This window comes from Stegostoma tigrinum, chromosome 23 (genome assembly GCF_030684315.1).
Source record: "Stegostoma tigrinum isolate sSteTig4 chromosome 23, sSteTig4.hap1, whole genome shotgun sequence".
In the NCBI taxonomy this organism is placed as follows: domain Eukaryota; kingdom Metazoa; phylum Chordata; class Chondrichthyes; order Orectolobiformes; family Stegostomatidae; genus Stegostoma; species Stegostoma tigrinum.
This window is the reverse complement of record NC_081376.1, coordinates 55244692-55260670: the sequence shown is the minus strand read 5'-3', so window position 1 is coordinate 55260670 and position 15979 is coordinate 55244692. Positions and strand designations below refer to the sequence as shown.

Genomic DNA, 15979 nt, shown 5'->3' with positions numbered 1-15979 from the left:
TGGTAAATGTGGGGTTACACTGATAGGATGCAGGAAACGGATCCGAGTGAGATTGTGTTTGGATGGTCAGTGCAGGTTTGACGGGCCAAATGGCCTCTTTCCACAATGTAGGGACTCTGATTCTATTCTGTAATAACTTAGATAGGGAGATGTGTGAATTAAAGAGATGTGCTGCGTTTCTCCAGCATATCTGGCAGCATCTGTGAGACAGAAAGAGTTAATGCTCAGTTTGCGTTCTTTGGAATAATGTATATGCTACCAGATCTATTGAATTTTTTCAGCACTTTTGATTTTATTTCAGAATTTCCAGAATCCATAGTATTTGCCTTTAATTTTTTTTTCATTTTAATAAGCGTTTTAAAACACAATAGTTTGTGAGGCACTGTTCTACTTAGACAAAATTGTTTCGTAACAGTCAAGGTTTTGTGGAGCAAAGGAACTGGTTACTATGACAAACAGTAAAGAACCATATGTTTTCATTACAGTATCCACACATGAACAATCCTGTGTTTTATACTAAAATTAGCACACTAGAGCTGTTATGGTGCAATTGTAATGTTCCCACCTCTGAGCCAGGAGGGCAAGGTTCAAATCTCCCACGCTCCAGAGGTTTGTAATTAACACCGTTCAACAGGATGAGAAGATATCTAAAATTAGAACTTTATTTTTGTTTAATTTAATCCAGGGTTTAGATCTTTCATTAAGGTCAGGGAAGGTGGTAAAGGAGGGGGAGGTGTGATAATGGGAACTGCAGATGCTGGAGAATCCAAGATAACAAAGTGTGGAGCAGGATGAACACAGCAGGCCAAGCAGCATCTCAGGAGCACAAAAGCTGACGTTTCGGGCCTAGACCCTACATCAGAGGAGGTGCGGCTTTGTTGGTCAAGGACAGCATAATGGTGGCTAAAAGAACTTTTGATGAGGACTCGTCTACTGAGGTGGTATGTGCTGAGGTTGCCGAGGACGGTGTGTCGACTGAGTCAGTGTGGGTCATAGGCCGGCAGATTGTTGAAAAGTGCAAACGTATCAGGGTTGTTGTTATGGGTGACTTCAACTTTCCCAATATGGATTGGAACTGCCTTAGCGCAGATGGTTTGGATGGAGCCGTTTTTGTCAGGTGTGTTCAGGAGGGTTTCCTGACTCAGTATGTGGACAGGCCGATGAGGGGGGGAGGCCATTTTGGATTTGGTGCTCGGCAATGAGCCAGGACAGGTGTCAGATCTCGTGGTGGGAGAACACTTTGGCGACAGTGACCACAACAGCCTCGCATTTACCACAGCCATGGAGAGGGAAAGGAGCAGTTACCAGGGGAAGATATTTAACTGGGGAAAAGGAAACTATGATGCTATCTGACAGGAGTTGGGAAGTACAGATTGGGAGCAACTATTCCACAGAAGGGGCACAACAGACATGTGGAGACTGTTTAAGGAGCCGTTGTTGCGAGTGATGCATAAATTTGTTCCTCTGAGACAGGTAAGATTAAGGAGCCTTGGATGACGGGAACAGAGGTGCTTCTCGTCAAAAAGAAAAAGGTAGCTTACATAAGGTGGAGGAAGGAAGGGTCCAGCACAGCTTGAGGGGATTACAGGCTTGCTCAGAAGGAGCTCAAAAGCAGACTGAGGGCGGCCAGGAAGGGGCACGAAAAAGGCTTGGCAGGAAGGATTAGGGAAAGCCCGAAGGCATTTTACTCATACGTGAGGAATAAGAGAATGATCAGGGAGAAGGTAGGGCCGATCAGGGATAGCGTAGGGAACTTGCGTGTGGAGTCTGAGCAGATAGGGGAAGCCCTAAATGAGTTTTTTGCTTCGGTTTTCACTAAGGTAAGGGACCTTGTTGTGAATGAGAACTTTGAAGAGCAGGGAAACAGGCTTGAACAGATCGAGATTGAGGAAGTTGATGTGCTGGAAATTTTGGCAAACATTAAGATTTATAAGTCCCCAGGGCCAGACCAGATTTATCCCAGGTTGCTCCGGGAAGCGAGAAAGGAGGTTGCTAAGCCGCTGGCGAAGATCTTTGCTTCCTCACTCTCCACAGGAGTCGTACTGGCTGATTGGAGGGAGGCAAATGTTGTTCCTCTTTTCAAGAAAGGGAATAGGGGAATCCCTGGAAATTACAGACCAGCTAGTCTTACGGCTGTGGTCAGCAAGGTTTTGGAAAGAATTTTGAGGGATAGGATTTATGACTATTTGGAAAAGCATAGCATGATTAAAGGGAGTCAGCACAGCTTTGAGGGGGGCAGGTCATGCCTTACAAATCTTATTGAGTTCTTTGAGGAAGTCACGAGACAGGTTGCCGATGGTCGAGCAGAGGATGTGGTGTACATGAACTTCAGCAAGGCATTTGATAAGGTTCCCCACGGCAGGATCATTCATAAAGTCAGGAGGTATGGGATACAGGGTGATATGGCTGTCTGGATTCAGACTTGGTTGGCTGACAGGAGGCAGAGAGTGGTTGTAGATGTTAAGTATTCTGCCTGGAGGTCAGTGCTGAGTGGTGTCCCGCAGGGCTCTGTTCTTGGGCCTCTGTTCTTTGTAGTTTTTATAAATGACTTGGATGAGGAGGTTGAGGGGTGGGTTAGTATGTTTGCTGAAGACACAAAGGTTGGAGGTGCCTTTGATAGTATCGAGGGCTATTGCAGGCTTCAGCGAGACATTGAAAGAATGCTGATCTGGGCTGAGAAATGGCAGATGAAGGTTAACCTGAATAAATGCGAAGTGATGCATTTTGGAAGGTCGAACTTAAATGCTGAATATAGGATTAAAGGCAGGATTCACGGCAGTGTCGGGGATCAGTGGGATCTCTGTGTTCAAGTGCATAGCTCCCTCAAAGTTGCCACCCAGGTGGATAAAGGTTGTTAAGAAACCATATGGTGTTTTGGCTTTCATTAACAAGGGGATTGAGTTTAAGAGCCGCGAGGTTATGCTGCAGCTCTACAAAACCCTGGTGAGACCACACTTGGAATATTGTGTCCGGTTCTGGTCGCCCTATTATAGGAAAGATGTGGAAGCTTTGGAGAGGGTGCAAAGGAGGTTTACCAGGATGCTGCCTGGACTGGAGGGCTTGTCTTACGAGGAGAGGTTGACTGAGCTCGGACTTTTCTCACTGGAGAGAAGGAGGAAGAGAGGTGACCTGATCGAGGTGTACAAGGTAATGAGAGACATGAATAGAGTCGATAGCCAGAGACTTTTCCCCAGGGCAGGGTTGACTGCCACATGGGGCCATAGTTTTACGGTGTTAGGAGGAAGGTATGGAGGAGACGTCAGAGGGAAGTTCTTTCGCCAGAGAGTTGTGAGCACATGGAATAGTTTGCCAGTGGTAGTCGTGGAAGCGGAGTCATTAGTGACATTTAAGCGACTGCTGGACATGCACATGGACAGCAGTGAATTGAGGGGAATGTAGGTTAGGTTATTTTATTTTTGGATTAGGATTATTCCATGGCACAACATCGTGGGCCAAAGGGCCTGTACTATGCTGTACTTTTCTATGTTCTATATTCTATTAAGACAAAGTTGGCAAATAACTTGAGGTAACACAAGCTTAAAAAACAAAGACATGGAAATTAGACAACAGGAATTTCAACTGTCCTTCACAACTCTTGGAACTTTACCAGCTCATTGGAACAAAACAGACTTTAAAGATTAATAATCTTCACATTGGTAATCTCATTAAAATTAGATGCTTAGTTTATTAATCTGTTTTATTCATTAATGGGATATGGGTGTCGCTAGGTGGGCCAGCGTGCACTACCAGTCCCTAGCTGCCATTTAGAAGGTGGTGGTGATCAGTATTCTTAAACTATTACAATCCACTCACAGTAAATAGATGCATGTGCTTTTTTTTAAAAAAAAGTAGGGGATGGAGAAAAAGATTTTCTTTTAAAAATCCAGTGTGGTGAGACAAAGACTTGATGCATTTGGAATACAGGACGACATATTTTCAGTAATAATTGAGAACCAACAACTTACCATCGAAAATAAAACTGCAAAGTCACGAAACTGATCTAGCACTTTTGCTATGATTGATTGAAGCTGAAAAGCAAGATCAATAAAATGAGCAAAGGAATACACATAAACCAGAACTATTCAACTATGTATCTACCTACAACACATGGGTTGCAGTGGTTCAAGCAGACAGTGCATGACCACCTTCTCAAGGGCAACTAGGGATAAGTAAAAATTCTGACCAGCCAGTGATGCCCACGCCCTATGAATGAATTTTTAAAAGTTCACCCTTAAAGCGAAGTGATACCTGGGATCCTCTCATTAGTCCGAGGCACACTGCCAAGGAAGAGGGGAGAAAAAGATCATACATTATTGATCCTTATCAAGTGTTCTCTGCTGGGAATACACATATCAGGTCGTAACCATGTCAGATTTAGGGGCATTTGACTCCTACCTTCACTATCAGCCCACTTAGGTGAGGTGACAAGTCAATGGGTTAAAGTCAATGCCAGTTGGGGTTGATACCTCAGTGGGGAGTAGAGAAAATCAGAAGAAAACAACTAACTTATAGATTATATTTACACTTGCTGTTCATAATGTCTGAATAATGCAGATCTGAAATAACTGGTTTCCAATAGCTAATATATTATTTCTGGCTATTCTCCACATTTCCTCTGATGAAACCTGGCACAGCCATTTGCGTATGTTGGTAATATTTTTGTTATTGCACTAAATTAAACTATAAAGTAGACATTTAGCTTTTTAAATAGAGACGAGTACAAAAGTAAGGACGTCATAAACGAACACTTAAGGAACTGTGGGGGGAGGCGGGGTGAAAGACCTATTTCGGGTATTAGCAGTGATGAGTAAGGGTAGGCTTTAATAAATTAGTGAGTTTTGAGAAGATTTGTAGCTCAGGTTGAGGTTCTGGATGAGAGTTTGCTCGCTGAGCTGGAAGGTTAGTTTTCAGATGTTTCGTCACCATTCTAGGTAACATCAGTGAGCCTCTGACGAAGCGCTGGTGTTATGTCCTGCTTTCTATTTATCTGGTTAGGTTTCCTTAGGTTGGTGATGTCATTTCCTGCGTTGGCGATATCATTTCCTGTTTTTTTTCCTCAGGGGATGGTAGATTGGCTCCAAATCAATGTGTTTGTTGATGGGGTTCCAGCTGGAATACCATGCTTCTAGGAATTCTCGTGCGTGTCTCTGTTTGGCTTGTCCTTGGATGAATGTGTTGTCCCAATCAAAGTGGTGTCCTTCCTCATCTGTATGTAAGGATATGAGTGATAGTGGGTCATGTCCAACTGGAAATCCATCAACAAACACATTGGCTCCAAATCAATGTGTTTGTTGGAGTTCCGGTTAGACACGAATAGAAAGCAGGTCATAACACCAGCGCTTCGGAGGCTCACTGATGTTACCTAGAATGGTGACGAAACATCTGAAAACTAACCTTCCAGCTCAGCAAGCAAACTCACATCCAGTTTAATAAATTCTCCTGAACAGCTCAATTGGGGACAGAAACGTCAGTCAGTGGGGTTAAGTGCTGCTCTTGAGGCATGGGAGATCGCAACAATTCCACTGTCTTGGACAAATAGACAATAGTTTTAGAAATGCGGTGACACCCAAGGTGCAGGCAGATAGATGGTAGACAGCTAGAAGCGGCAGGAATCCCTTGTGGTGGTCCCTCTCTCCGGCAAGCATACCGTTCTAGATACTGTTCGGTGGGTGGTGGGTGGGAGTGACCCATCAGGGGATTACAGCAGCAGCAGCCGGACTACTGGCACCATGCTGGCTCGGGGGGGACACAAACAGCATTAGAGCAGTAGTTATAGGGGGGTCTATAGTTAGGGATACAGAAAGGAACTTCTGTGCACGTAAAACCAACTCCAGGATGGTGTACTGCCTTTCTGATGTCAGGGTCCAGGATGTCTCTGAACAGGCAGAAAGCATTCTGAAGGGAGAGGATGAACAGCCAGAGTTTGGTGCATATTGGTACTAATGACATAGGTAGGAGGAGTGACAAGGTCCTGCAGCAGCAGTTCAGGGACTTAGGTAGCAAGTTAAAAAGCAGGACCTCCAAGATTGTTAACTCAGGATTATTCCCTGTGCCACGTGCCAGGGAGGCTAGAAATAGGAGGATAGTATAGCTCAACACGTGGCTAAACGGATGGTGTAGGAGGGAGCATTTCAGATATCTGGACCATTGGGATCTCACAGGTCACACCTACCCTGGCAAAGGAGGAGGGTTGCATCTAAACTAGAGGGGCAAATCTTCTGGCTGGGAGATTTGCTGGTGTCACTCAGGAGGATTTAAACTAGCTTGGCAGGGGGTGAGAACCAATGCAGAGGTGAATGAACTAAAAATGAACTAGAGAGTAGGAACAGTAAGTCTCAGACGAAGACCAGGCAGAGTGCAGTTGCTGATCAAAGCGGGTCTGGCAGACTGAAGCGCATCTGTCTCAATGCAAGAAGCCTAACAGGTAAGGCAGGTGAATTAAAGCTTGGATTAGTACTTGGAACTATGATGTTATTGCTATTACAGATACTAGGTTAAGGGAGGATCAGGATTGGCAGCTTAACATTCCAGGAGAGAGATGTTTCAGGCATGATGGTGGGGGGGGGGCATAAAAAAGGGTGGGAGAGTTGCACTACTTATTGAGAAGAATATCACAGCTGTACTGCAGGAGGACACCTTGGATGGCTCACACAGCGAGGCAATACAGGTAGAAGTCAGGAACAGGAAGGGTGCAACCACAATGTTTGGGGTTTACTAAAGGCCTCCCAAAAGCCAACAGGAGATAGAAGATGATATGTAGCCAGATTTTGGTAAGATGTAAACTAACAGGGTTGTTGTCATGGGTGATTTTAACTTCCCATTATATTGGCTGGGACTCACTTGGTGCTTGGGGTGTGGATGGGGCAGAGTTTGGAAGCAGGAGGGCTTCTTGAAGCAGTATGTAGATAGTCCAACTAGGAAAGGGGCCGTACTGGACCTAGTACTGGAGAACGATCCTGGCCAGGTGGTCAATGTCTCAGTAACGGAGCAGCTCGGAAACAGCGATCATAATTCAGTAAGCTTTAAGGAACTAATGGATAAAAGATCAGTCTGGCTGTCAGGTGAAGGTGCTAAATTGGGGAAGGCTAATTACAACAATATTGGGCAGGAACTGAAGAATGTAGATTGCAGGCAGATGTTTAAGGGCAAATCAACATATGGTATGTGAGAGGCTTTCAGGTGTAAGTTGGTAGGAACTCAGGACCAGAACGTTCCTTTAAGGATGAAGTATAAGTATGGCAAGTTTTGGGAACCTGGATAAGAGATACATTGTGAGCTGAATCAAAAAGAAAAAGGAAGCATTTATCAAGGCTAGGGGGCAGAGAACAGACGAAATAAGGGTAGAATATGAGGAAAAATCAAAAGAAACTTAAGCAAGAAGTTAGGAGAGCTAAAAGGGGATATGAAAAGTCATTGGCCAACAGGCCCACTCAAGGACAAGGAAGGGAACTTATGGGTGGAGATAGAGGAAAAGGGAGAGGATTTAAATGAGTACTTTGAGTCAGTATTCACCATAAAGAAGGACTTGGTGAATGATGAGTCTGGGGAAGGGTGTGCAGATAGTTTCAGTCATGTTGAGATCAAAAGGGAGGAGCTATTGGGAGTCTTGAAAAACATTAAGGTAGACAAGTCCCCAGGGCCTGATGAGGTATACCCCAGAATACCGAGAGAGGCAAGGGAGGAAATTGCTGGGGTCTTGAGGGAAATCTCTATATCCTCACTGACTGCAAAAGGAGGTCCCAGAGTACTGGAGAATAGCCAATGTTGTTCCTTTGTTTAAGAAGGGTGGCAGGGATAATCCAGCTAATTACAGGTCGATGAGCCTTATGTCAGTGGTAGGGAAATTACTGGAGGACTGAAAACAGGATTTATTCACACCTGGTAATCAGTGAGCATATTAGTGAGAGGCAACATGGTTTTGAGAAGGGGAAGTAATTTCTCACTAACGTAGTTGAGCTTTTTGAGGAAGTGACGATGATGATTGAACAGGGTAGGGCATTGGATATTGTCTGTATGAACTTCAGTAAGGCCTTGGACAAAATCCCTCATGGCAGGTAGATACAGGAGGTAAAGTTGCATCAGGTCAGAAATGACATTGCAAGATGGATAAAATCTAGCTCAGTCATAGAAGACAGAGGGTAGCAGTGGAAGCGTGTGTTTCTGAATGGAGGGCTGTGACTAGTGGCATTCCTTTGCTGTTTATAATATATATATAAATGGTTTGGAGGAGATTGTAACTGGTCTGACTGGTAAGTTTGCTGATGACACAAAAGTTGATGGAATTACAGATAGCGAGGAGGACCGTCAAAAGGATGCAGCAGGATATACAGATTGGTTGGTGACTTGGGCAGAGAGATGGCTGATGGAGTTTAATCCAGAAAAATGAGAAGTAAATGAATTTTGTAAGGTCTAATCCAGATGGAAAATACACAGTAAATGGCAGAACCCTTAAGAGTACTGATAGGCAGAGAGATCTGAGTGTGCAGGTACACACATCACTGAAAGTGGAAACGCAGGTGGAAAAGGTAGTCAGCAAAGCGTACGGCATGCTTGTCTTCATCGGCCGGGACAGTGAATTTAAAACTTGGTAGGTAATTTTGCAGCTTAATAGAACCTTAGTTAGGCTGCATTTGGAATATAGTGCGTTCAATCCTGGTCGCCACACTACTACAAGGATGTGGAGGTACACTGCTGGGGAGGTAGTGGAAGTAGATACTAAAGTGACTTTTAAACAGTGTCTTGACAGATATGAACATGATGGGAAGAGGGGGGATACGGTCCCTGGAAGAGTAAAGGGTTTTAATTGTAACAGGCAGCATGTCAGTGCTGGCCTGGAGGGCCAAATGGCCTGTTCCCGAGCTGTAATTTTGTTTGTCCCACCAAGACTGAAGTGCGTGAATAATGAGAAAACATGTTAACACAAATCACAGCGGAGGAGAAGACAGCAGGATTTTAACCTTTTACATTTTACAAAAATTGTGGTACATTACCTGTGGGTAAGCATCTTCAAAAGCTCGATCTGGAGTTAAATGCTTAATGACATCTGACAAGACAGTGTTAACTTCCCGTTTCTGGCAAGTTAGAAAATACAGAATTAGTATTTTTCAAAAAGTAGTTATGGTTTTGAATCTGAAAAGTATGAAATTGTACTTACTGTGAAATGCTTGCATGTGTACTCTATCCAAACCTCAGCACAGTTAACATAATCCTAAAACCAACAGAATTTTAATTCATCCAAGTTTACAAGAGATTGTTTACATTCTTGTCTTTTAAAAAAACACAATTTTCATCAGCGCAGTAATCTTCAACAAACACAGAACTTGCTCCTATTTTGGTTTGCGCATGGGTACACATCCTCAGCGTAAAAGATGTTTCTTCTGAATTCCTGATTAGATTTATTAGTGAACCCATATTTAATGCCCTTCATTCTGGTCATGTCCTCCCTCCACATCTAGCCACTCAAAACACCTCCCTCCACATCTAGCCACTCAAAACACCTCAATTTTGAAAACTCTAAGGTGACCCATTAGTTATTGTCTGGACAAAATCCCTAACCTGTCATGTATTTTCTGACAGGTATAATCTCTTGTATTTACTAAAATGAGTGCAAAACAGCTCTTATGTCTACATTACTTCTAACTTTTGCTTAATGTTATGGAAATCAGAACTGTTCACATTCTGTAGATGAACTAATATTCTAAGATTAAGATTAATTTGACCATTTTCCAATTCTGTTCTTCTAGAAATGAATTTCACTGCCTTTTGTTTTCTTCTGGCCTGGCATCATCCAAATCTGCCAAATTCAGATACTTGTTAGATTTACCACAAAGGCACATCACTGTGCAAAACCATTTGATGAACAGTCTTCCTATGTCTAAAAATACATTGTAGCAATGGATTAGTGCCATTAGACACCGGAAGAGATATACCTGGAGTGCTCATTTAAGAAAGGTGGTGCTTGGCATGATGAAAGAACAAATCCTAGCATTAAATATCATCTTGGAAAGTAAAAACATTGTCTCGATCCTCTATTACAGAGAAATACGAGATTGGGCTAAGTTTGTATAACAGGGCTATGCTGGGAGAACAAGTATTTACAACAGGTTTCCCTAATTAAAAAAGATAATCCTAACGTGTCAAAAATGCATTCAGTTCAAGGCGGTGGAGGCAGCAGCATGCCATGATGGAAGCCAAATCCTGCAGATCTGTCTGTCAGCATCCATGAAGACAGAAACAGAGGGGGTGATGGTGGGTGGGGTGTACAAAAGATGAACAGCAAACACAGTCAGTTTCTGAAGTTACTGAATTCAACACCGAGACCTCAAGGCTGTAAAATGGCCAAGTGGAATATGAGTTTGCATTCTGCTTTGTTGGAACATTTCAGCAAGCCTAGGGGAAAACTGTTACTACCAACTGCAATCCTGTTGCAAGATGGCTTATGAAATGGTAAGCAACTGGGGAGGTCAGGTTCATTCCTACAGACAGAGCAGTGGTGTTTCATAAGTCATGTAGACTGCTTTTGGCCACACCAAAGTAAAGACCACTTGGAGAGTGTCAAAAGCAGTAGGTAAGATTGACAGAGAAACAAGTAAAACTGCTTCACCTGGAAAGTGTGCCTGGGCCTTTAGGCTTTGAGGAGAGAGGAGGTGAAAGATAAGTGTCATACCACCCGAGATCACATTAGAAGAGCCCAGTGGGGGTGGGGGCAAGAAAGGAAGCATGAGGACAGATGGAGGGCTGGGTCAAAGTGTCACGGAGGGATTGGTCCCTGTGGTGAGCTCACCAGCTCCCTCACTTGATACTCATGCCCTGCATGGCAAAAAAAAGACACAGAGCTTTCTCTTCATGACTCCTTCAAAAATAAAAAGATAGGTCATCAGGATGACTGAGGATATAGGATTTTATTAGCATCACCCCATGAAATCAATTTTCAGGAAGAACAAAGATGTTTAAAAAGAATTCCAAGAAGCAACAATCTCCTGCCCAAAACCAAACAAATGTTGTCCTAGTTATTTGTACTTGCACATTTAAAGACATTTTATGTATGGGTATTGCTTTATATGCCTTTTGAAGATTTTTTCCCCCCCACCCAACCCCCTGAAGAATGAATATAAGCCATTCTTAAAAGCAACGTTATGCATTCATTGCCTATCACATTCTACAAAAAAAATGCCACCTATATACAAACATACTGTATACTGAAATAAATTCAAAATTAATTCTCATAAAATATCAAATACTCCTGAAGAACTCATGTTTTCAACATGTTCATAAGATTTAATTAAGAATCGTCAGTTATGGCTTTTATTCCCTGAAGAAAGACGGAATGCACCACTGACCTGCGGACTCTTAAGTTTGGTAATAACCTTCCAAGCTTCATTAAGAATTTGCAGTCTGTCATTCTCAGGGGGATCAGCCAAAGCCAAGTTTAACCCCAAGGATTGGAAAAGAAGATGCTGCAATGTAAATAAATCAGAAAGCAGTAAGATCACAGTAAATTGCCATAAAGCACAATGTTGCTCCAGCGCAACACAAAACTAAAAAGACTATAAAAGTACATAAAAGAGAGATGCAATTCTGTAGTGCATCTCAAAATCTCAAGTCTTAAAGCACTTCACAATAGATGAAATCCTGTTGAAGAGTAATCACTAATGTAAGATGTGAAGATTCAGCAAGACACAGCTAGATTCCACTAACAGTGATGCTTTAGTGAGGCAACCATTTAGAATTACCCGTCTATCCAAAACGGGAATACGGTCCTTTCAAATGGAGATTAATGCCCCAAACCCACCATGGATTATTATTACTATATACAAACAAAACAAAAAGAAAAACTTGCAATTAGGCATCATCTCATTGCACATCTGAAAAACATTTCAAATGGTTGCAGACAAAAAAATGTTCAGTGATTAACTGGTAGGCAGGAGGCTTGAGCAGGAGACAGAAACAATGAAATCAGTAACAATTTAATCTGCCTTCGTGGTATTGTTCAAGGGATACAAAAAACAAAACTGGAAATACTTGCTGCCACAACTGTGTGTCGAACAGATAGACCCTGTCTATGTTTACTGTCTGCAACATGGATCTGGTACATAAATGCACATCACAGAACGGACCACTGCTTTTTGATGTTGCACACTGACCTACCTTGGGAAAGCCAGACTCTTCACAGTCCTTTATCATGCCAATGAAATCCATAGATCTTGCTGCAATGAATTCCGGTCTAAATGCCGACATTACCGAGTTCAACAGCAAAGCACTATTAGAAATTGTGGGACAAAAAAAAGACCAAAACACATATCAGGAAGTACACTTAGGGTGGTGCATGGGAGTATATTGCACATTATGTCATGAGGTGGGGGTGTAAATAATTTTATCACTTACTTGTTTCCAAGTTTCTTGCACCTGTCCATCATTTCTGTAAGTAAAGTCTGTAAACAGCCATAAGTACAGTTTATAAGCAATTCATTTGTGCATAAAGTAGGGTGTGTGACTAATTCATTTAATTCCTATCTTTAATGTTTCTATTTCAGTACCACATTGAATCAGTTAAATGTTAGACAACTTTGGAAAACTAGCCAATTTTAAAAATTTGTGGCACGCAAGCTGTTTTTTTAAACAATTTACCAGCTTTTTACATTTTGTGTTTCGACACTACAAAGCATAATCTGTGCACACTGTACACCTGATCAAAGCATATAATTAAGATAAGGGAACATGTTCAGGTAAGTACAGACATTGAGATCAAGGAAAACCCAAAAGGCCTTGTGTAACTGTATGAAGAGCAAGATAGAAAGGATGGGGCCTGTTAAATAGAGACAAAGGGGCAATGTGTGTGTGGAGCCAGAGGATGTGCGTGAGGTCTGAGCTGTCTTCAGAGTAAGGCACCGTAGCCGGTGATTTCAATTTGGTAAGGTGAGGTTCTGGAACATGTTAATACTAATAGGGTGAAGATGTTTATGTTTTAGAATGCATAAAGGTACATTAGCCTCCAGGGCCCGAAAAAGATGCATCCCAGGCTGCTATGGGAGCAAAGGAAGGAGATTGCTGGGGTCCTGGCAGAGATACTAACTATGTCTCTGGCCACAGGTGAAGTGCCAGATGACTGGAGACTAGCTAATGTGGTTCCTTTGTTCAAGGCAGGCAGCAGGGATGGGCCAGGTAATTACAGACCAGTTAATCTGATGTCAGTAGTAGGGAAATTATTGCAACAGATGCTGAAGGACAGGATTAAATCAACTCTTGGGAAGGCAGGGATTAATTGGGGATAATCAGCATGGATGTGTTATGGGAAGATCCTGTCCGAGTAATTTAGCTGAGTTTTTTGAAAGTGTGGCTAAATATATTGAGGGCAGTGCAGATGATGTGCTTTATGTGAACTTCAGTAAGGTTTATGACAAGGTCCCTCATGGAAGGCTGGTCCAAAAGGTAAGAGCTCATGAGATCCAAGGCAAGTTGGCAAACTGGATCCAAAACTGGCTTGCAAGAAAAGGATAGCACCAGAGCAGGCCCTTTGGCCCTCCAGCGCTAACACACTTTGCGCTTCTGTACAAAAACTGTCTTCATTTACAGGATCCTGATCCCTCTATTTCCTGTCTTTTCATGTATTTGTCAAATTCCTTCTTGAGTGCTGCTGTGTCTGCTTTCCACTACTTCCTCTGGCAGTGAGTTCCAGGCTGCCACCACCCTGTGTTTAAAAAAAACTTGCCTCATACATCACCTTTTAAACATTGCCCCTCGCACCTTAAACCTAGTAATTGACTCTTCAACCTGGGAAAAAGCTTCTGACTATCCATGCCCTTCATTATCTTATAAGACCTCTATCAGGTAGTCCAAAAACCTCTGTCATTCCAGTGAGGAGAACCCAAGCTTCTCCAACCTCTTTTCATAGCTAATGCCCTCCACACCAGGCAACATCCCAGTAAATCTTTTTTGTACGCTCTCCAAAGCCACCACATCCTTGTGGTATTGCGGCAACCAGGATTGAACACAATATTGCAAATGCATCCTAACTAAGATTCCATAAAGCTGCAAAATTACCTGCTAAGTTTTAAACTCAGTGTCCCGGCCAATGAAGACAAGCATGTTGTATGCTTTGCTGACCACCTTCTCCACCTGTGTTTCCATTTTCAGTGACCTGTAGGGAATCTAATCTAATCTGTAGGCCCAGATCCTTCTGCCTATCCGTACTCTTAAGGCCATTTACTGTTTATTTTCAATCTGGCTTAGACCTTCCAAAATGCATTACTTCACACTTTTCCAGATTAAACTCCATTGGCCATCTGTTTGCCCAAGACATCAACCGATCTGTATCCAGCTGTGTCCTTTGAGGATCCTCATCGCTATCCACAATTCCACCAACCTTTGTGTCATCAAATTTACCAAATCAGACCAGCTACATTCTCCATATATTACAAATAGCAAACGTCCCAACACTGATCCCTGGGGAACACCTCTAGTCACAGCCCTCCATTCAGAAACGCACCCTTCCACCGCTACCCTGTCTTCTATGATCGAGCCAGTTTTTTTTTCAATCTATCTTGCAAACTCACCTCTGACCCGGTGTGACTTTACCTTCTGTAAAAGGTAAATACCTTCACTTGAGGGCTGCTGTTATCCCTATCTGTGAATATCTTAAAACCCACAGTATCATGGTCACTACTCCCAAAATGCTCCCCTACTGAAACTTCATTCACGTGGCCAGGTTCATTTCCCAAAGCCAGGCCCAGGATAATTCCTTCCCTACATACTGTGTCAAGAAACCCTCCTGAATGGTCCTCAAATGCTGTCCTATCCAAGCCCCTGGCACAAAGTAAGTCCCAGTAAATATAGGGGAAGGTAAAGTCTCCCACAACAACCTCACTGTTGTTACAGCTTCCCAAAACCTGTCTACATATTCTCTGCTCTATCTCTTGCAGGCTTTTGGGAGGCCTGTAGTATACATTGTGATATACATATATTGTGATTTCACCTTTCCTATTCCTGGCTTCTACAAATATTGCCTTGCTACATTAGTCCTCTGATGTATCCTCCCTCAGTACAGCTGAGAAATACTCATACTGATAATGCAACTCCCACACCCCTTTTATCACACCTGAAACTTCTAAAATCATGGGACATTCAGCTGCCAGTCCTGTCCTCTCTTTCAGCCAAATCCCTGTAATTGCGACAATGTCTGGTTCCAAGTACCAACTAATGCTCTAAGTTCAGCTACCTTGTCCATTATACTTCTCGCATTGAAACATGCATTTCAGACAACCTCATCTGCTCTTTTTCAGTAGCATTTCTGTCTATTCTTGTTCTTCATCATGTTTGCCTTGGTTTCTACCTCTTTCTCAATTTCTGCATCTACTACCCTACTTCTCTGGTAAACTAGTTTAAAACCTCCGTAACCCTCCTAAAATAGGAGGCAAAGAATGATTGTGGAGGGCTGTTTTTGTGATTGGAAGCCTGTGATCAGCAGTGTACCACAGGGATCCATGCTGGGACCCTGTTATTATGGATGTGAATATAGAAAATTTAATTACTAAGTTGGCAGTTGATACAAAAATTGGTGTTGTTGTTCATAAAGAGGCAGATGGTCTCAGGCTGCAGTCTGATATTGGTCAGCTGGTAAATTGGGCAGAGCAATAACACATGGAATTTAATCCTGATAAGGGCATTTAAGGATAAATCATATTTGGGGAGATGACCTAGTGATAATACCATTGACTATTAATCCAGAGACCCTGGTAACATGTCAGGAATGTGCATTTGAATCTTGTAATGGCAGATGGTGGAATTTGATTGAAATGTCTGGAATCAGGAGCCTAATAATGACAACAAAACCGCTGTCGATTATCAGAAAAAGGCTAATCTGATTCACTAATCTAAGTTAGGGAAGGAAACTACCATACTTACTTCATCTGACCTATAGCGACTCCAGAGATACAGCCATGTGCTTGACTTATCCCTAATTGCCCAACAGAAATTGAGTAAT

At 42.7% G+C, this 15979-nt stretch overlaps 1 protein-coding gene across 6 annotated transcripts in view; it reads right to left on the bottom strand.

The window, feature by feature from the left end:
- vps35l (VPS35 endosomal protein sorting factor like) overlaps positions 1–15979 on the bottom strand; it is a 117395-nt gene that overhangs the window by 49690 nt on the left and 51726 nt on the right. For all 6 annotated transcript variants that reach the window (XR_009447156.1, XR_009447155.1, XR_009447157.1 and 3 more), the window contains exons 15-20: positions 12385–12431; positions 12148–12259; positions 11340–11456; positions 9155–9208; positions 8991–9071; positions 3966–4028 (exon numbers count right to left, since the gene is read on the bottom strand). Coding sequence is in view for 3 of the 6 variants with exons in the window: in XM_059654211.1 (XP_059510194.1) it covers positions 3966–4028; positions 8991–9071; positions 9155–9208; positions 11340–11456; positions 12148–12259; positions 12385–12431 (474 nt within the window). In the remaining 3 variants the exon portion in view is untranslated. The remainder of the gene's footprint in view (positions 1–3965; positions 4029–8990; positions 9072–9154; positions 9209–11339; positions 11457–12147; positions 12260–12384; positions 12432–15979) is intronic.